Source organism: Diadema antillarum, unplaced genomic scaffold, assembly GCF_040938485.1.
Source record: "Diadema antillarum isolate AM-2024a unplaced genomic scaffold, OU_Dant_1.0 seq00000338_RagTag, whole genome shotgun sequence".
Taxonomy (NCBI): Eukaryota; Metazoa; Echinodermata; class Echinoidea; order Diadematoida; family Diadematidae; genus Diadema; species Diadema antillarum.
The window spans coordinates 2013612-2034884 of NW_027271351.1; the positions used below are offsets into that span (position 1 = coordinate 2013612).

The following is a 21273-nucleotide window of genomic DNA, read 5'->3' on the forward strand; positions in this document are numbered from 1 at the left end:
CGCAGGAGCAAACTGTAATGTCGTGTATAACCCGCACGATGGACTGGGAGCGAGGGGTGATGGGAACTTACACACATACACACTTTTTTGGGACGACTTGCATTGTCATTCCCATTTTTCGCAGAAAAAATAAAAACATGATCGTAATGATGATAATGAAAAAAAGACAAAACTTAATAGTTGTGATGAGTTTTATTTTTGATATAGAAATGGATATACTAATTCAGTCTTTTATGCACAAATGCAATCTGATAAAAAATAGTTTATAATGCTGTTTTTGTTTTCAAGTAATTGTGTGACAACTCGACATCATTGTCATTGTCATTGTCGAGTTCTTGTTAAAAAAACAACAGCAACAACACACCTTTTGTTGGAGTTTGCTACGGACAAAAAAACAGTACAATGCAATATTGTCCAATTATTGTTTCAAGGGTCAAATATGACGTCACGTGAAAGGGGACATCCTGTCCAAATATAAGTCAGTCTAATAAAAAAGAGTAAAATCTTACGAGTCAAAGCGTAAAAATTTGACTGATATCGGATGAAAAATAATGAAATTATGAAATTGTGAAGTTTTGTTAATTTCTGCAAAACAGTTCTTGTACAGTGGATATGAATATGCAAATGAGTGAGCTAACATGTCATACCCTCACAATTTTCCATTGATCGTGTTTAAAAAAAAAATGACGAAAATTCAATGTTTTTGTCATTGAAGTCTGAAACACGATGTTATTCCTGGTTGAATAACTTCAGAATAATAATCAGTTAGATAGAGCAGGATTTGAGCCTCGGGCATAATTGTGTTTGAATGAAAAACTACAAATTTCAAAATTTTATGTACAAACTATATGCCAAGTTGTGAGGGAATGACATGCTCACTTTGCAATTTGCATATTCATTTTGACTGTTCAAGAACTGTTTCCCCGTAAAATAGCAAAACTTCAAAATGTCATAACTTCCTTATTTTTGTCCGATTTTGCTCAAAATTATACCGTTGTACTCGTAATATTTTTTCTCTTTCTTATCAGACCAACTTGTATTTGGACTGGATTTCCCCTTTATATTTGGCGGTCATATGACTAAATGTCAGACTAACCGTTGTTCAATGACCTTTGCAGATACTCGTCCCAATAGAAGGTGAAATCGGCGATATGATATGGTATTATTGTAATTAAACACGATGCGTATTATGTGCACACTGATACAATACGTCGCCTGATTTTTGTTTGTTTTGATACTTAGTTTGTAACATAAACATCAAAGAGCACGTTCGGAGGGGAGGGGAGGGGAGGGGATTCACTTAGGATATGGTGGGCTTCAATTTTGACTCATTCTTCACGAGCCCAAAGAGAAAGCAAAAACGAAATCATTTGATTTTCGTTGGAGTATTAAGCTATGTGTGAAGAGAGACAAATACGTTACAATGAGATCACAAGACACAGATACCACATCTAATTAGATCATTCAAGACAATTAATGTCATTCAGAAAATGTGCAGTGCACGGAATCTAATTCTAGCAGTGACCACAAGCCCTTCATGTTGACTGCACAATCCGTTAAACTTTCTCTTTATAAACGGCTTCCCATTTCCTTACGACCACAATATGTTAATTTGTGCCAGAAGAAAAAAAAAAGTCTCCTTTGCTGTAATTTCATCATTTGCTCTTTTTTTTCGTGGTGTAGGAATTATTAATAGCTTCTGATATGCCCTGAACTGATTTGATTGCTATCTCTATAATATACCTCTAAGGGTCTTAGATATTCGTATTTGTGCTTTGTTTTGCTAATCCGGGAGGATTGGACATAGCTGGCGATGTGGACGGTATAAAGTCGATGGTACCGAAAGAGGTCCTCATAAAAGGTGGGACCCTCCTTTTATTAGGACCTCTTTGTGTTTTGGGATATCGCAGCCATCTCAAAACTTCAAAGTCCTCTTAGAATTGCATGCTCTTTGACATTTTTATAAAAGCGGTTTTTAAGTATCTCACATAATGTTAAGACATGAATCCCCATCTCAACCAAAACTATACCATCCCTTTAAATGCATCGGATATATCCAGTCTTGTTAACTTGATATGCTCGAAATTGAATTAGCAGAAAACAAGGAAAATAATTGAAATGCATGTGATGATTTTGATGTCTTCAAAAACAGCTTTTGTTAAGTAACAAGTGCAGTATCATTGAAAAAAAAACTCTATTTTGATGATGACGTTACTTTTAAAATTTTGAAAATGACGTTTATCTGTTTTAGCATTCAAACTCTTCATACATATATATATATATATATATATATATATATATATATATATATACTGTGTCCATACAAAGAGCCTGCTTTCATTGTCGTCATTAAAACAGTTCATGTGTTATTACATACACTGCGTCTTCACTAGCTTTAAAATGCTCTGGAGCCCTCAAGAGTTTTCCAACGGTAACGTATAAAGTGGGATTATCCCACAGAAACAAGTTCTGTGGATTATCCCCAATCTTTCGCAAAGCTCCCGCACGCGGCCAAAGGGGTATCCCACGATCCGCTACGTGATTGAAACGAGATTGTTCATGGTACACTGTGCAAGAAATTTTCACTCTTCTTCGCGGTTGTATTTATTTCCCGCTTTTAGCTGCGATTATCTCTACTTATTTGCATCTTTATTGCCTTCACGTGTTTTCGTGCGTGTGCGTTTTGAGTCCACACGTCCACGCAAATGTTTTCACTTTCCCCCGTCACAGCTCTTCCTACTCTCCCTCGATCTCTTCCTCTCTTAGATATTCCTTCTCTTATTGACATCCTGTTCATCTCAGTTTAAATAGAAAGTTTAGTCAGGGTTTGGCTTAAGTTAGAGATTAGCATATTCAATGCTAACTCAATTTCTTCTTCCTTCTTTTATTCACATCCTTTTCGTATCAGTTTCCAAGGTATGTATTTTCCTGTCAGAGTTTGGCTTAAGATATTAGATTAGCATATTCATCGCCAACTCTCGCTCTCTCTCCCTCTCTATCTTTCTGTCTTTCTTATTCCTTAATCTATTCACATCCTGTTCAGCCCAGTTTCCAAGGTATTTCATGAGAGGTTCGCTTAAGGTATAAGATTAACATATTCATTGCAAAAATCACAGACAAATCTAAGTCCAAAAAGGAATTTCTTATCTCAGATTTCCTCCAGAAACTTTAAATAGTCTTCCAGGTGCTTTCAGCAAGGCAAGTCGAATATACCTACTCACCTGCACTGCTACGCCCATGCACCATATGTTTATAATACATGTACAACTGTACAAACAACACATATCAAATTCTACAATAAGAGCTACAACAGCTGTTCTGCTTTACACTCCTTTCACACACTGTATACAGTATTGAAACACTCTGCATCCCTCGGGCAGTGTTAATAAAATCAATGGACCATGAATTGACTATGTATACTTGAGAGAATTAGTGTACCATGGAACCTTGTTAAAATGAGGTCGGATGTAGCAAGATACCTGATATAATGAGGTTATTTGGAAAGTCTCAATCCTTTGTATATATATATATATATATAAACATGTTGCGAATTCACGTATTGGCTCCAATTTAACGAAGAATAAACCGGTAATGCAATATTTCGCCAATATAGAGTTTATTATGCAACTCAAATTTTCGGTGGCTTCCATCCACCTTCTTCAGGAGTCGGTGTTTTTCCGCGTCGAAGACTCCTGAAGAAGGTGGATGGAAGCCACCGAAAATTTGAGTTGCATAATAAACTCTATATTGGCGAAATATTGCATTACCGGTTTATTCTTCGTTTTATATATATATATATATATATATATATATATATATATATATATACACATTGTATTTGTATTTTATTATTTAGTTTTTATCTCTGATATGACAAGATACCCAACAGTGAGAAAAATTCAGTGGTCCAAAGCAGGTCATTATAACAAGGTTCCTTGTACAGTGTACATTATAATTCTTTGGAGTGATTTTCGAAAGAATAAAGTGAGTGCTAATGCAGCTGCATCAAAAGCACTACAGATACATTTTGTCATATTGCATGCTCATCTAGTTTTTTTTTGTTTTTTTTTGTTTTGTTGCATGCTTTGCATGAGAAATGAAACTCCTTGTGGTCATCAAACTTCTCGTCTCAAAGACAGATGGTCTGTCAATTAATGTAGCCTAATTCGTTAGAGCTATAAATTGACAGTTCTTACCATTTCATACAGTGTACAAATGTCCTGGAGAATAGTGAACATATTAGGTAGCAACAGTGACTCTGGACTGACTGGATTTCATCTTCACATTTTAAGTTACATTTTGTAAAGACAAAATAACAAAAGGTATGAGTGACTCATTTTCATATGAAAGGTGAAATGTCCACAGTATTTTATTGACTCTGACATGTGTTTCTTTTATCAACAAATTACAAAAGAACAGCAATAACCATTATCTTGAGAGATGCGCAATCTCTCCTCCGAATTAGATATTCTTCTTCAGAATACAAGTATAAGTTAGAGCAACTTGATTCACATGCTCGGTCATGATGATCATTTGCCACATATGTACTTATAGTTCATGAGAAGATGTCAATGTTTTGTGACACGCACTTTCCACTCTCACTTTCTAGCAGAAAGGCAGAGGATACACTGTACAAAAACAGAAACTAGGATCTAGGTTCTTGGCCAGCGCTTCTACGTTGTTGAGTTACAGTGTATATCACACAACTTCATGGGGTAGTGGTTCGCGCATGAAAAGTAAATTGAAGGCTGTTCAGTTCACCACAATGTGGCGCTTTGCACGAATGGTGAACAATGGGTCATGGTTATCATACAAAAGTTTGCCAGCAAAATTTGTGCAGTCATCGCCTCAGTGGAGAGGCTCTGATTTTCACTGTCAAATTCCTACTGGACCACATGTGCCTATAGAAAGTACCTGTATGGATCAGTCAAACCCACTTGGTGTGCAGTGAGCATTTATAGGTCTAGGTGGAGGGTTTACCAAGTCTGCTCTCCAAACTACATTGTAATGGTTTGAGGCCAAACTTTCGAAGGAATTTCAGACATGAGAATGAAATACTTTTACTCATTCCAAAGACAGCCACTTTTTTTTGGGGGGGGGGGGGGGGGGGGGGGGGGGGGGGGGCTAGCCTGGCAACAGAACTGCAAATCCAGGGAGATTACAAATCTTTGTGATGCTCCTTTTTAATATAGACTTCTGGCTCTTTTGTGCTGTTTTTTTTTTTTCAGTTTTGTATGCTTGTCTTGGCAGCACAACTGCCTTCATCGAAGTGAGAAATGTCCCTTTGAAAACCATGAGGATCTGGATGTTCTCATACATATGACTTGCCAATATGAGGTGACAAACATGTGCATAGCTTTTTATAGGTTACGAAAGACAACCAGAGATGTAATTGTCTGCACTCTGTTGGACTTTTACAATAAGCTGTATCACCTTTTAAACACACAGTGAATGGGCTGTAGATTTCGGATGACTGTGTACATCAAAGTCATTCCACTTGTTCCATGTTCGTAATACAGAGAGAAGCATGAAATGCACTTCACATTTGGGATGGGATAACAATGAATTGAAATCATTTGAGTTGGGGATCAGGGTATGAATAGTTTCACAAGCATGTAATATACAGTGGAACCTTGTATGAAAGAGGTTGGTTTTCAAGAAAAAACCTCTTATAACAACGTGATTTTGTAGGTCCCAACTCTTATATCTCCTTTTTTGTACCTGAAATAGTGAGAAACCTGATAAGAGAAGGTAATTGTCATGGTTTTTAGGTTCTCGTTATGACGAGAATCCCAACTATTGTACTTCCTTCATGCGCTGTTTGTAAGGAAAGCTTAATTTGATAGATCATTAGAATCTGGTGACATTTTGACCCATTCCGGACACATTATCATCTTGAGTAGTCATCGTCGATCGACCTTCTCCCCAGAACACATCCAAGTTGTTGCCTGCTTTTAGAAGCAAGCAGATAGAAAACAAAAACAGATTGCCATTTCACCAAATTCCCATCCATTACGATTCATTTGCCGTGGTAAAGCACAATTTGTGGACATTCCACATTCAAACCTCCATGCTGGTCCTTTGCAGAGAGGTCAAACAAACACAAACTACGGTGTATGTCAGACACACACATCAATTCTACTAGTTACTCAACAATCCACTAATATTTTACATTCTTACATCATGCTGGGAAATGTACAAAGAGAGTAAGAGAGAATAAAGATGAGTAGACGGGGCCAAATATGGTAGGAATCATGCTATCGATGCCAGGTAGTCCTTGACCTCCGAGGGCAGTAGTCTCCTGAATCCAGACTCGTTGCAAATCCCTATCTCAATGTTGTCCTCATTCATCTGGCCCTCAAAGCTTTCCTGAAGTACAAAGGGATGAAAATAATCATCACTGGATGTAAGACTGCATTCACAGTCTATGAGAAAACTCACTTTTGCATGAGAGAAATGTGTCCAATCCACTACAAGTATAAAATCATAACAGGACATATGTAATATTGCTGTCATTTGTGTGTGTGTGTGTGTGTGTGGGAGGGGTGGGGGTTGTCTTTTTGTATGGAAACACAAGTGGCATATGCCATGTAAGTGTATTACATCATCATAATCATTTTAGCAAAGACAAGATAAATGCTATGGCATATGACTGTGAGTATAACATTAAAAACAAAGCAGATCTTCTTTGACAGACCATGACTTCAGTACGTGTAGTACAGTGCACTCCTCTTATAACACACACAGTTATATAATAAAATCTTGGATACAACGAAGTAAAATTCAGGTCCCCAAATTATCATCTATATAATCCTTATATACTTTGTTTGTACAGCTATAATGAAATTTCAACATAAGGAAAGAAAACTGCCCCCAATAAGGACTTTGTCAGAACAGGGGAGCATTTCATGAAGCGTTTTGTCAGATATTTCGTCTGACAAAATGTTGAAAGCTACTGAAATCCTTGCATCTGATTGGTTGAGAGCAAATTTGTCCGACAAGTTGTCGGACGAAAATGCTTCATGAAATGCCCCCTCAGGAGACTCCTGTGCCACTTGTGCCCAGCAGCTGCTTGAAGACTTCAAGCTTCACATTTTTAAAGGCATAATTTACTATTTGCAGATGAAACAAAAACCCAGCATTAGTGCTTTAAAATAGTTCTGAAATGTGAGTTAGGGATAGAAACAACCACTGTAAAAATTTGAATCCGTATATTCCATCAATGTTAAGTATTGTTAAATACGCAAAATGTGAACAACGTTTATAATAAAAATGTTTCAAGGCTAAACTGTGTACAGTTATGGTTTATTGAGAAAAATAGTGATATCTCCTTATATTTTAGGCTTTATTGCAAAAATCTTATATAGTAGGATGTTTTGTGATACAGTGTACAACAGACCTACACATATGCATCAAATGTGATATCTTGAACATTTTTTTAAATCCCTGCTCCCAAAGGTAAACGGGACCTTTGACATATGCATCACTGCAATGCCACTGTGGTAACTGACCTATCATGTACAGAGTAATCATGAAAAGCTGCCCCCTCCTAAAACACATTCATCCATGAACATTGTGCTCAGCACATCTGTGCAAGTCTGTTCTAGATATTGCTGATCCATACAATCCAGAATACAGTACATGGAAATGCACCACATCAGAAATTGATGCAATTTAATTTTCAAAACTTTCCACAGCTGTAAAAACTACCATTCTACTCAATCCAAATATAACTTGTGAGAGGATTTTTACCTTGAGCGTGAGGATGGCTGTGTGGACAGCATCTTCCAGCTCCATGTCTCCATTGTACCTCTTTTCCAGGAATGTCTTGCCGCTGATGTGGTTCTTACCCATAGCCGTGGCCTTCCAGGGGAAGTATGCTCCCGACGGGTCGCACTGGAACAGGTAGGGGCGCGCCTCGTCCTCATCCCATCCAGCCACCAATAGGGACACCCCGAACGGCCTTACACCACTGCAAGGGGTTTGAAGGGACAGGTACACACATGAGTTTTGGGGACAATGTATTGTTTTGGACTATGCCGAGGCATTTGGTAGACAAAATCAGAGTTAACATTTGCATGCATTGTTAAATTCACAAGTACTTCTTGACTTGCAAAACTTGCAAAAATAAAAGCCCAAAACCTTGTGAAATAAAAGCGTATAAAGTAGTCATCTATCAAATGGGTTTCACAGACTCTTCAAATTGATAACTAACTAAACAACCAAAGCTCTTACATAGCTGTCAACCTGATTGTCATGTGTGTGCTTTCATTCACCTTACATAGCTATGCATCAATGAAATTCTTTGATCGAAATTGTTCAGATACAACATCCATGCACAGTCATGTGTCTGAACATTTCTTTCCCTAAATTTAGCTGTGCTGGATGCATGACTCCATGTTTCTGGGAAACTGATGGGAATACAGATTTAATTTTGACATTTCAGTACTAGGTATCCTTATGCACCCATTTTAGAAAGCAAATGATGCACAGGCCTATTTAGTATATCGGTGGACTTGGATATAGTCCAATGTCCTTTCGCTTGTGTCTCATGGGTTTACATAATTCCCAAGTCAACTTGTGCATTCCACTGACAGATCCATTCAAGCCTGTGTATCCTATTGTATATGCCATATATTGAACGCAACTAATTTTTTTTTTTTTTCACGAATCGGGACTTCCTGGCAATTTTGCGAGTGGTTAAATTCACGATTGTGAAGTAAGATACTGAACGGAGAAATGTATGCATGCACTTCACATTCATGTTGCGATCAAAGTTAATATTTTTGCATGCTTTTAAATTCACGAATAGCACATGGAAGAACACACACCTTCTATGTGAGAGTAAATCCACTCAAAATTAAGTGTGTGATACAGTAGTCTTTTTGCTGACTCATACCTCAGTTTTATCACATAGGTAATAAACATTGTTTTGCAAGAGATTGTGGTGTTCAGCAGACAGATATTGATCAATAGTATCACTGATCCATGATTTCTCACTCAACATGGTCTTGAAAGCATCAACTCACCCTTTCTGTGTGTACTCTTGCATGACAGAGGCCACCCTCTGGACCAGCTGAGATGTGGGAATCTGTTCCTGGTACATGCGGAAGTAGCCCTGGGCCAGTTTCCTTGCTTGCTTCACCATCAGTCTGCCAATCAAAGTCCACAAATTAGCAGAGTATTAACATACAGGTGCATATCTATCTACAAGGTTTACTCTTTAGGCATTGCCTTTGGTGAAGTAAATATTCTCCAACAAATATATGTTATGGTCAGTATATCATATGTAGAATAATTTTTTTACTTGATTCTTTCTGCAGACAGCTTTAAAAGACATTATTGGATTATTCCTTCTTTTCTTTTTTTTTTTCCTTTGGTATTAACCAGATAAAACCAGAAAACAGAGTTAGCCTGCTTTAATCATAGCTCCAATATACAAAGATGCAATTCAAATTCTCAGGGTGAACTGAAAACATTAAAAATCTGATCACACTGACTTTGCCTGAGGAAATGCTCACACACAGAAAAAGAAGAAAAAGACTAAAGATTTTGTTTGACATTGCAAAAAAAATTGGGTAAAATGCCACACACACTCCCTGTGCGCATAGAGTAGATGACAATGTCAGTTAAACTTGGACAATACTAGTATTTCATTCCTCTCAACTACCGAACAATTATTGGAGTAGAAGGCATCAGCATCTGATGTGTTATCAAAGCTCCCCTTTCAATAGCCCCAACTCTAAGAAAGAACAAACAAACAAACAAACAAACAAACAAACAAACAAATAAACACAACAAAAAAGGAAAGTGCTTCATATTTCTTCCCGGAAAAAGAATTTAGAATCTCATAATTTAGTGACTACAGGATGGTAAACTGAATGTGGAGAGAAATCATGAAGGATGGTAAACTGAATGTGGAGAGAAATCATGAAATGTGACACACCTTATACATGTACCAGGATAGGAAAATAAATGACACTGAACAATGAAATACACTGTATGTGAGAATGGCTGTACCTGTAGTCTGGCCCCATGCCACTATACACCATGCCAATGTTTTTTGTGATGACTTCTACTTTGTGGACGCTCTGCTCCTCGTAAAGGACAGACTTCTGCTTCTTCTCGGTTGCTATGACAACTCCGTTGGATGCCTTGATGCCCACTGATGGAGCTCCAGCAGCAACAGCATTCAAGGCATACTCAATCTGGACAAGTTTACCTGATGGACTGAAATGTCAACACATTCCATCAATTAATGCAGGTTTCACGATGAACCATACCTTGAACTAATAATCTGACAATATGTGTGCATACAAGTAAGATTTCCTATGGCTACATATACACAAGTACACTGTTTGCAATCGCTAATGTCGATGAAACCTACATTGATTTACAATCCGGAAAAAGGAAGTTTAGAACCTGAGCTGAGTAGACCTTTATAAGCCTATGAATTGAAAAAAAAAATCACTCTGATTACCTGTTAAGCTACATCCAGTCAAAAATGAATTACATTTTAGTACCAAAATATATGCTACACACTAAAGAACGTATTCACTGCATTAGACAATTGGGCACTAATGTACTTTCATATCCATGTGGTGTAAAACTAAAAACAATGTATCTCAAATTCGACTGAACCAAATAATTGCAGGAAAATTACAAGATATACTTAATAGCTTATTTCTAATTACTCATATGTTCATTTAAACCAAATCCGTTTTCGGAAAGCCTCAATATCAACATCAACTTTCAAGTCGTCACTCAAAACAAACTCATTCTTAGCAAGATATCGTGGCACACACTGCCTGCACTATCTAGAACTGAAGTTAGCTGCCTAAAATTAATATGCGAACGCCATAAAGGGACTCAACACAGGAGCTAAAAAATAAGTGTGCAAGGATTGTAGCACGTGAAAGAAGTCTGTAATAATAGTGTTATTGAGAAATGCATGTTTGTGTGTCACTGTGTCCGTCTGTGTGGTCTAATGCGATCTAGGTCCCAGGGCTGCCAACCTTGAGTGAGAGTTTGGCGTGAGACACTGCGAGGGAGCGGAGCGACCTCCTGGCTAGTGCCTGGCGGCCTGCTGTGCGGCTGTACGTACGTACGTACTACGTACACAGTCTGTGTATGTAAAGCGATGTAAAGCACACGTCATAGCCATACATGTACTGTAATTTGCCAAAAGTACAAGCTACGCTCATGTGGTATAGGTAGAAACCAATCATAATCCAATATCTCGTCTTTGCGTGCGAACTGAAAACGATTATTATTGGTTAAGCTTTACACCCGCGTGGGAAAATCTCGAAATTTTGGGCTTGGGCATATTGATATTCGGAATATCAGAGAATTTAGAGATATATTTATTTTTGTAGTCATGTACTATACATTCCATTTTGGCCTTGGAGGTTTAGTGTGAGATTTCGTTTATCAGAGTGAGACAGTCAAAACTGGTTGAATTGCGTGAGTCTCACGCTCAATGCGTGAGAGTTGGCAGCCCTGAGGTCCTACATGTAGGATTACAATGTGCACTGCAGGAACTGCATTTCTCATCCAACTTCATTCAAGTTGCCATAAATCATTAGAACACTGAGATTTTGCTCCTAGCAACTTCAAAGATTAGTTGCATTTAAACTGCTAACTTCAGTCTTCAGTTTCAGATTGTGCAGGCAGTGTACACAGTGATCACTCACGAAGAGCTAAGATTAAGACTAAGAGGTCTAACGTTACGTAGGTAAGAAGAGCCAAGAGTGAGTTGTTTCGAGTGACAACATGAAAGTCAATGACCAAATGTCGATATTGACACTTCCCCATATGCGATAACCAGTTTTGTTCATATTTACTTAAGTGATTGAAAATAAGCTACTAAGTATATCCCGGGATTTTGGTGTAATTTGGGCTTCCGGAATTTGAGATACGAAAGTACATCAGCGCTCTGAGAATTGCTATTATCCACCACACAATTGCAACAACTAAATGAACAAATGGGACTAAGGCTCTTGAGCCCATGACTTAGCATTCTGGCCGACATGATGTGTGCAAACAATACTCATATTACTAAACAAACTCATGTAATGCTAGTATTAATACTTCAAGGTGTTAATGATTCACATAGTTACCTGAAAGTTGTCAGTGAAAAGCTGTACTGTTCTGTCATCGTGGTGATTTTAGTCACAAAACCGCAAGGCAGAGCATATAATCTCGGCTTCAGCTCACGTTATTGAATACCGTGTATGCCTCTCGTCTCCCCATCACGCTCGAACAGATAAGTCGACTAGTGTTGTATTCGCCCCTTTGTTGAGCCACACGTATTCATCGAAACTCGCCCCTAAAAGATTGAAATAATGAACTTTCAAATACATATGTACTGACATTGAAAAAAGAGCAGCGGATGGATATCTTAGAATGACACCCCTCCCCCCCCTCCAAAAAAAGAAAGTAGATAAGCAGGCAACACATTAGTGAGTGAAACTGAAATCTTTTCAATGAGATAAGGCAGAATCTTGAACACCATTCACTATTTGTTTTATACAACACATGCATCAGATATCAATAATTGTGTGGTCATGGCCTGAGGAAAACATGAACAATTAATTACCATTTCGTCATGACATGGCGAACTGGTGACTTTGGGATTGATAGATAACCTACAGAGTAATTTATTGCATGCAAGCAGTGGATCGGGGAGGGGGAGGGGGCACCTGAAGGACGCGTGCTCCACCTTTAATATTTCTTTTAAAAATAAATTTAAAAAGAGAAAAAAATGAAAGGGCCAAGTAGGGCGCACCCTCTTTTATTCTTTATCGCAGTCACACCAGAAAATTGAGCTGGACCCCCCCTTTTTTTTTGCTTGTCAGGTGATCTAACCCAGAAGTGGCACCAGAAATATATTTTTTTTTTTTGCGACACCCCCTTCCCCCTCCCCCCACCCCCGCCCGTCCGCAGAATTCCTGGATATGCCTCTGTACAACACGATCCGTTGACACCATGGTATGCTATCGCCTATCATAAACTGAATGCTCGATGAAAGTATATTATCTTTAGCAATGTCATGTGATAAGTAGTCGACAAATGTTAGTATCTAGTTTGATAGTTGTAGTTGATGATATAGTAAGAATGTATTTTTTTCTAAAGATTTTGCATAAAACGCCCCTTTTTGCCATAATAATAAAAATGCAACCACGGTCATGTGAACCAAGTGAGTGCAATATATACAGACCAGTGGCAGATCTACGGGGGGGGGGGGTTTAGGGGGTTTAAACCCCCCCCCCCCCTTGGGCTGCCAAAAATAAATGAATAAACAAAGAAAATAAAATAAATATGTACGAATAAAAGGGAAAAAATATAGCTACAAACGGCAGCTTTTGGACTGTAAAATGTCAAAATTTTCAAGCTCGCTCGCTTCGCTCGCTCGCATCCAGCAGTTGAGCCCGATGCGCCTCCCCCTTAATTTCTAAAGCGAAAAACATAGCTACGACGGCAGTTGTTGGACTCTAGAATGTCAAAATTTTCAAGCTCGCTCGCATTGAATCGTTATGCCATTCTCCTAATGTTGCTGACAGTAATTGCCAGTAGTTGCGCCCGATGCCCCCACCCCTTAATTTCCAAAGCGAAAGATAAATATAGCTACAAACGGGAGTTTTTGGACTGTAACATGTCAAAATTTTCAAGCTCGCTCGCTCGCATTGAATCGTTATGCCACTCTCCTAACGTTACTGCCAGTAATTGCCAGCAGTTGCGCCCGATGTCCCCCCCCCCTTAATTTCCAAAGCGAAAGATATAGCTACAAACGGGAGTTTTTGGACTGTAAAATGTCAAAATTCACAAGCTCGCTCGCTTTGCTCGCTCGCATTGAATCGTTATGCCATTCTCCTAATGTTGCTGCCAGTAATTGCCAGCAGTTGCGCCCGATGCGCCGCCCCATTAATTTCCAAAGTGAAAGATATACTGTAGCTACAAACCCCTTTTTGGGACTGTAGAATGTCAAAATTTTCAAGCTTGCTCGCTTCGCTCGCTCGCATTGAATCGTTATACCATTCTCCTAATGTTGCTGCCAATAATTGCCAGCAGTTGCGCCCGATGCGCTCCCATTTATTTCCAAAACGAAATACATAGCTACAAAACTCCAGTTTTGAAACTGCAGAATATCAAAATTTTCAAGCTCGCTCGCTTCGCTCGCTCGCATTTTATTGTTATGCCATTCACCTTATGTTGCTGACAGTATATAATTTGTCGATCGTTTCACACCGTCATTCCATAATCCATGTAAGGAAAACTTACAATGTTCCTCAATGACTGCGTTGTTGAATGTATCACATTCCGTAATGTATTGTAGTCCCATTATTGCTCACGCACACACGCACAAGCATACAGACCGTCAAAATTACTTTATGGTTCCCCCCATGTTTCGACCCACCGTACGCCACTTTACATAGATGTGTGTGCGTGTGCGTGTGTGTGTGTGTGTATGTGTATATTGTGTAACATATGCATGGTCTAATCTTGAGCCCCCTCCAATGTTTGCCCCCCCCCCCCCCAATCCAAAACTGCTTCCGGCGCGCCTATTTTAAACTGTTATTTGATCTTATTCTAATAAGACGTAATATCCATGGACTGCTTTTTATGTTCTCCATTACGGTAGTAGATGCCAGGAAAACATCACTTACGGGGTTCAAATAGCTAAAAAAAAAAAAAATGAAAAATCTCCCTACTATGGGAGGGGGGATACCCCCCTCCCACACCCTCCCCCCCCCCCCTCGCTCGCTTCGCTCGCTCGGGCTTGGTCGCTACGCTCCCTCGCAATACCCAGCTCAGCCCCTCAACCCCCCCCCCCCCCCCTTGGAAAAAAGCTAGATCCGCCCCTGCAGACAGATTTTTGCAAGGTGTCATTAACATGCAGTAATCAAAACCTAAATTCTGTAGTAATGGTCAGAATGTCTTTCTTAATTAACATCTACTTCCGTATTTCCTCGAATTTTGGATATCTCCTATTAAAGTTGCTATACTGCACCTTTCTTATTAGGTATACAATTTTACTAGAGCAGTCACTGATGAATTGCAAAGTTACATTCAGACAGTGCAGCGGCCATTGCAGGCGCCGTGACAGTACATTTTACTAAAACAACGCATTGACTGGTAAGGAGGGCATCAAAAAAAAAATGGTCAGTGAGCTAAGACACCTCATTAGCTCATCAGCTGAAATGCTTGGATGTTCTTTAGTCTCTATTTTATATCACAATTTCACATCGGTTGAAGTTGAACACTAATTTTTTCTCTCACTCTTTGAATTTGATGGCCATACAGATAGATGAACAGATAAATGAAAAACTTGTTCAGAGGGTAGTCATGCCTATTTGTCACTGTTTTATTGCTGTTTTTACCGAAAAGCTTTCAGTTTGAAAAGTCCGAGAGTATGTATGAGCTCTAAGGGTATCTTAGAGTAAATGCTGAGATTGTTTTGAAGAACGATGAGGGGAAAAAAGAGCAACAATGTTGCCATTCGGTTTCTATACAGCCTGTCTTATCCCCTCCCTTCCCCTAAAAGAGACTAAAACAAAGAAATCTTAGATTTTTAGCTTCATCTCACCAGGATGAAAAAGAGGATTATATAGATGTTGACATTCAAGAGCGATATTACAAAAGCACTTGTGGCGCACCGTCCATAGGACGAAATTGAATAGGTTCCTCCCTGTCTCTTATTTTGTGTGTGTGTGTGTGTCTCTCTCTCTCTCTCTCCCTCTCATTTCAAAATGGCGACCAACATGTTGAGAAACGTGAGCTCAACCTTGAGGGTTATCTTTAATAGATTTAACGCCACAGTGGGAGACATTATCGAAAAGAATATGATCAGACTTGGTAAGTTTAACGGAAATTGATGAAACTCTATCGATGAGTTGATCTTCAATGTTGTATGTCTAGCTAGTTTGTTGCTTGCCCCTGTGTTCAACTTGCCGTCGAAACTTGATAGTCCCACATGCTAACATTTGTGTATTATCTGGCGTTTAAGAGCCCTCTTGTCTTTTTGCCCTTTGGTGCTTCAATGTCATTTGTCAATTGTCATCATGTTGCCAGCGTTGAGCTATTTATTATCATTGCTAATAAGGGTAAGTTAAAATGGCTTTATTGGAGAGGACTTGCAAATGCAATGGCCAATGGTAACAGAGCTACCAAGTCTCACGCATTCTGCGTGAGACTCAAGCATTTAGGGTCTGTCTCACGATCTCACGCATGGCACCCATTTTTCTCACGCATCCGGTGAAGTCTGCAATTTGGGCCAAAAATAAGGAGCATAGCTCAAAGGATTAAAGTGATAATTGCAATTGAAGGTATATTTCCCTTTTGCCTTTCAAAATTAGTAAAAAATAGTCACTTAAGTGTGCACCAGATCGCATCATTAAGAGCTAATAATTAAAAAAAGCTCCCTACCATGGGAGGGGGACACCCCCCTCATTCGCGTGCGCATGCGCGCGAGTGCCGAGACACCGAGTCATAAAAATCTCACTCATAAAAGTTTTTTTAACTTGGCATCTCTGTGATAACAAATATTATACATTATGGATATGCAGAAAATACCAACTCAACTCACAACTGTCTGTGCAGTGTGAGTTTTCATCTTGCATCGCATAAGTTATGCCGCCATCAACAAGCTTTAGACTTTCTATATAGGTGTCTAGTTCCACTTCAAGTTCTAGTTTGCAGTGCTCTAGCTCCGAGCTCTGCTACAGTGCTAGTGACGCGTTGTAGGTTATGTTTCGCATGCTCGTACAAGTCAAGTTGTCAATGTCAGATGTTACTCTCGTCTCTAGTAAATGTACAAGTAAGTAAACATGGACAATTACGCAATGACCCAGATCAACATCATCAGGCACTCTAATCTGCCTCCCCCCCCCCAAAAAAAAAAAAAATAAATAAATAAACAAATAAAAATAAAAAGATGATAAGGGGCACTGGCCCAACACGATTTATTCATATTTTATTACTAGTATGTGATCATGTCCATTCATATTTCTCCTTTCTTACAAATCAGAGCCTGCTATTGCCGTCCCGGGGATGAGATGTTTAGAGCCGGAATCCAGCTGTCGTCAAGGTGACGAGGGTGATGCTAGGACAGGTAGCAGCCTGAGAGAATTATTTGATGGCTTCCTCTGGGCCGTCCCAAAGCACAGACGCAGCATCCAGCGGAACAGAACAAGGAGGAGAGCAGTGGAAAAGCGAGTACAGTACAATGAATCGCTGGTACCTTGCGAAGTCTGTGGCAACCTGAGACAAGTGGGCTATGTGTGCGGGTAAGAAAGCAGCAGAAGCTGTTTCCTTCTAAGTGTAGAATATAATGAATTCATAGCACCATTCTCTGTCTAGAGTGTCATCGATTAGCCAAGAGCTTGGAAGATGTGTGTACACAGTAAAACTTTAAAGAGGTGCCCTCTCATCAAAGGAACAATTTTTGTACTCGGTATCCTGTCATAGCAACACTGTATTGACAAATACAGCTGTACTCAAATGTTGCGATATAGCAGGGCTCGACACTAACGGTGGCCCGGTGGCCCGGGGCCACCAAAAATGAAAGTCGGGCCACCAAATTTCAGAAAAGGGCAAATTTGGTGGCCCACCTCGGGCCACCAAAATTTTTTGAAAAGTATGTCAATAAACTCGTAACATTTTGCGCCGGAAATACATAAATGCATGCAGTGAGTGTGCGACTTATCTTTAATAAATGGACTTTTATCAATTTTTTTTTTCGGGCCACCAAATTTTTCTTTCGGGCCACCAAAAATTTGAAATTAATGATTTTGGTGGCCCCATCGGGCCACCGAGAAATAAAGTTAGTGTCGAGCCCTGGATATAGTAATAACAGAACGTCTATGGCCTGCTAAACTTGGCATCCAGGCTATAAGTCAAAAGTCAAATAAGAAAGTATGGTGACATTGGTCCCAAGCGCATAATAAATGTGAAAATTAGCTGAAGTGATGATGTTATCAACTTGTAACTGCTTATTTACATCAGTGCAGGGTGATTTGTCAATCAGTTGCAATAAAGACAACAGAATGGAAAGATTTCTTCTGTCATGGCTACTTCCAAAATACTAATTAATTTAGTGCTTATTCATGTAGATATAGGACCATTTAATCAGTCAGTTGGTAATTTGTCCGTTTGATTTCTTTCTTTATCTATCAAATCCAACTTGAATCCCGTAGGTATGATCTTGAGCTCTGAACAATGTTATGGTATTTGATAATTTCTTGTTTCTTGCTCCTTGCCAGACATTGCCTAGTGCAGATCAGGGAGGAAACCAAACAGATCCAGGACACTATGTTTGAGGAGTTGAACAACGAGGGCATCATTCCCGACAGAGAAAACCTGGTGCTCTATGAGGGAGAAACGCCCGGCGAACTCGATGCCAACAAGCGCCCTGTGGAGATCAAGAGGAAACGACCGTTGTGGTTCAGCCGAGACCTTGTGGATGATGGGACAAGATGGTAGCGTCACACACCCCTGTGGACTGTCCACTTTGAAATTGAACTCTGTAAATCTTCCTCAGTCAGCTGTTGCAAAAACAAGAGACATTTATAATCTGACATCATGGAAGCATATTTGAGATTAAATCTTCCACACTCTGCTCCAAGTGATTTATTCATCAGCTTGAGTTTGTCAGCCACAGAAACTCTGCAGGCTTTGAGCTTTTTTTTCAAATCGATTACAATGTTGTGATACCATGTAAAATGAGACATGCACACTTGTGAGCTGTGTTGGCATAAAGATATATGCAAAGGTCCTTTAGCATTATAATTAATTTTGGAGGTATTGGGCATAAAATAGACTACAGTCAACCTTGCCTAAGTTGCATCTACATTGTATTTGGACTGAAGAAATAGCTTCAACTAAGAGAAAATTTGACTTGTGAGGGATTGAAATCAATAGAATATTAATTTTCAATCAAAAGAGAAGAGGAGTTGAAAAGACTTTGACTTAAGTGATTATGTCAACTTGAACAAGATTGACTGTTTGTGGAACAGGATTTACCTTATACTGATAGACATAGTCCAGAATCAGCAAACTATAGTTGACCTTGCTTAAGTCGACCTCGCATAAGTCGAAAATTTGCCTAAGTCGAAGGTCTTTTCAAGTCCTCTTCTCTTTATATTCTACATGTATTGATTTTAATTCCTCATAAGTTGAAGCTACAGTGCACTCCTGTTATAACGAAATGCTCGGGACCGGCAGTTTTCTTTCGTTATAACAAAATTTCGTTATAACCGAACAAATACAATACAAAACGAAAACAAGGAAACCACACATATATATCATATTCTGTTTGCTGAATACTCATCATACACAGGAAAGCTATGTGAAATGGGATGGGATTATTGTATTACAATATTAAACGCAAGTTCCCCTCAGAAACTGCGTGACACAAGGAGCGCACACAAAGTGATGTGAATAGTTCGCCCGTGCAGAGACGCTATAAATGCTTGTTCCGCAACATATTTTCGAAAGCAATTCGCATTCGTTATAAGGGAGCACATTTCTTTTGTTTTTCTTTGTCAGTGGCGCTCGGAAAAGACTTCATTATAACGAAAATTTTGCTATAACCATGTTCGTTATAAGCGAATTTTGTACCGTAGACTTTAATGGTGTTAATTTTGGGACCAGAAGTTTTACTTTGATATAACGAAATTTCGTTATAACCGTGTTCGTTGTAACGGGAGTGCACTGTATTTCTTCACATAGGTGAGGTTGACTGTATATGTGCATACTCCTTCGATATACATGTATGTCTACTCGACCAATCCTTTGGAATGGAATCTTTTTTGTTCTTTTTTTGCAATGCTGTACAGTATTACAATACATGTATACATGTATTGTATAATGTAGGACTACATATGCAATGTACTAAGTGTATGCGTTTGTGCAGGTAATTATTTTCAGAGAACAACAGTCTTGCAGTCAATCACAAAATTTGCAATTTATCGCATTTGCTTTCAAATCATACATGTGATTGGTTGGGCTTCCTCACTAGTCTCATCTCAAGACCCTTCTCACATTGTGTGGTGACAAATTTATAGATCTTAATTTGTCTTGCCTTGTGAAAAACTTTGCACCCTAATGTTGACAAAGACATTTCTTTGGTAATACAGTCCTAGCTACTTGAAACTTGCTGGTAGTTTTCTAATAAGTAGGCTTGAATGAATTTTAAATGTGACCATAACTCAATTGCATTGATGTGCTAAAGGTACCCCTGCAAGGTACCCCTTGCAGCGAAATACATCAATTCTACACAAGACCCTTTTCAATGCTTTTTTTTATTGATTCCCCACTTGTGAGAATTGAAGTAAATAATGTAGTGTATTGCAAATTCCTTTAGCCTATTTAATACATTTTTAGTAGAAATTGGGAATACACTAGTGTGTTGTGTATTGATCTTTTGACATCTGTGCTAGTTGAGAGCACAAATATTGCCAAGATTTATGAAGAGCTGATGGAAACTGCAAACTGTATTTTAGATTTTCATCAACAATGATAATAATAATGATAATAAATATGTCAAAAGATGAGATTATACACTGTACTTTGTCCTCAAAGGACTGTTACGAAGGGATTGATACAAATTTTATATGGAATGCTGGAATGCTGTTGGCTTTGAGAGTATGACTTCTGTAACAGCAAATCAAATCTAACCCCTGAATCAATCACATTTTTTTTTTTGCAACCTAATCGATTGTAAGTTGTAATTGATTTTGGGGGATTTGCAATTAATTGCAACTTTTTTGCAACACCCCATAAGATTGACAAAACCTGTAAAAGACAGAGAGTCGGGTACAATGTTTGTCAATATTTGTATTAGCAATGAACCTCTCCCCCCTGGTAATAAAAAGAAAGAAAGAAAAGAAAAAGAAATCGTTGCTTATTATTGCAGTTTTGAAGACTGATTTCTTACATTTATTTCCAATACACATTTATAGGAAAAAGGGTACAAGTCGGCTGCAGACTTGTGATGCAATTACACTGTATGTCTTCACCTCATCTATTTTATATCTGAAAACATGTAAAACATTTAAATTCCCTAACCCTCTTTTAATTCAGTGTCATTTCAGTTTTCTTCGTTATGTTTGCTTGATTTTAACTCTCTTTTGTGAAGTCAACTTGAACACGATTGATGGAGTCAGATTTTCCCTTTAAAGACAGAACACGGTTCTCCGAAGGGCTCAAAATTCATCTTCCCCCGTTTTGAATTTGCCTGCAATATATCGAAAGTCTCTACAATGTACCAAGAAA

The 21273-nt window shown here is 38.7% G+C and overlaps 2 protein-coding genes across 3 annotated transcripts; one reads left to right on the top strand and one right to left on the bottom strand.

The window, feature by feature from the left end:
• Positions 1 to 5315: 5315 nt before the first annotated feature.
• On the bottom strand, positions 5316 to 12226 carry LOC139730807 (proteasome subunit alpha type-2-like). The gene is made up of 5 exons (XM_071641675.1): positions 12120 to 12226; positions 10021 to 10230; positions 9030 to 9152; positions 7753 to 7972; positions 5316 to 6369 (listed from the first exon to the last, which is right to left on the bottom strand). Exons 1-5 carry the CDS (start codon positions 12155 to 12157, stop codon positions 6253 to 6255), a joined length of 708 nt encoding a protein of 235 aa, XP_071497776.1. The 5' UTR covers positions 12158 to 12226; the 3' UTR covers positions 5316 to 6252.
• A 3522-nt stretch (positions 12227 to 15748) lies between these two features.
• On the top strand, positions 15749 to 19772 carry LOC139730808 (large ribosomal subunit protein bL32m-like). 2 transcript variants are annotated; one of them, XR_011710943.1, is made up of 4 exons: positions 15749 to 15855; positions 17027 to 17285; positions 18261 to 18769; positions 18817 to 19772. XR_011710943.1 is itself a non-coding variant. In XM_071641676.1 (3 exons), exons 1-3 carry the CDS (start codon positions 15750 to 15752, stop codon positions 18478 to 18480), a joined length of 585 nt encoding a protein of 194 aa, XP_071497777.1. In that variant the 5' UTR covers position 15749; the 3' UTR covers positions 18481 to 19772. The 2 variants fall into 2 exon arrangements, 1 of the variants encoding a protein (XP_071497777.1); XM_071641676.1 differs by having other exon boundaries at positions 18261 to 19772.
• Positions 19773 to 21273: the final 1501 nt, after the last annotated feature.

What these genes read in the sequence shown, in the direction of transcription:
- LOC139730807 (XM_071641675.1), bottom strand. Translation starts at nt 12,157, where the DNA reads ATGACAGAACAGTACAGCTTTTCACTGACAACTTTCAG. An exon ending in CAAGAGTACACACAGAAAGG is followed by an intron (nt 7,973 to 9,029) that starts GTGAGTTGATGC and finishes AACCCCTTGCAG; the next exon opens with TGGTGTAAGGCCGTTCGGGG. An exon ending in CAGCCATCCTCACGCTCAAG is followed by an intron (nt 6,370 to 7,752) that starts GTAAAAATCCTC and finishes TTTGTACTTCAG; the next exon opens with GAAAGCTTTGAGGGCCAGAT.
- LOC139730808 (XM_071641676.1), top strand. Translation starts at nt 15,750, where the DNA reads ATGGCGACCAACATGTTGAGAAACGTGAGCTCAACCTTGAGGGTTATC. An exon ending in AAAGAATATGATCAGACTTG is followed by an intron (nt 15,856 to 17,026) that starts GTAAGTTTAACG and finishes CTTACAAATCAG; the next exon opens with AGCCTGCTATTGCCGTCCCG. An exon ending in CAAGTGGGCTATGTGTGCGG is followed by an intron (nt 17,286 to 18,260) that starts GTAAGAAAGCAG and finishes GCTCCTTGCCAG; the next exon opens with ACATTGCCTAGTGCAGATCA.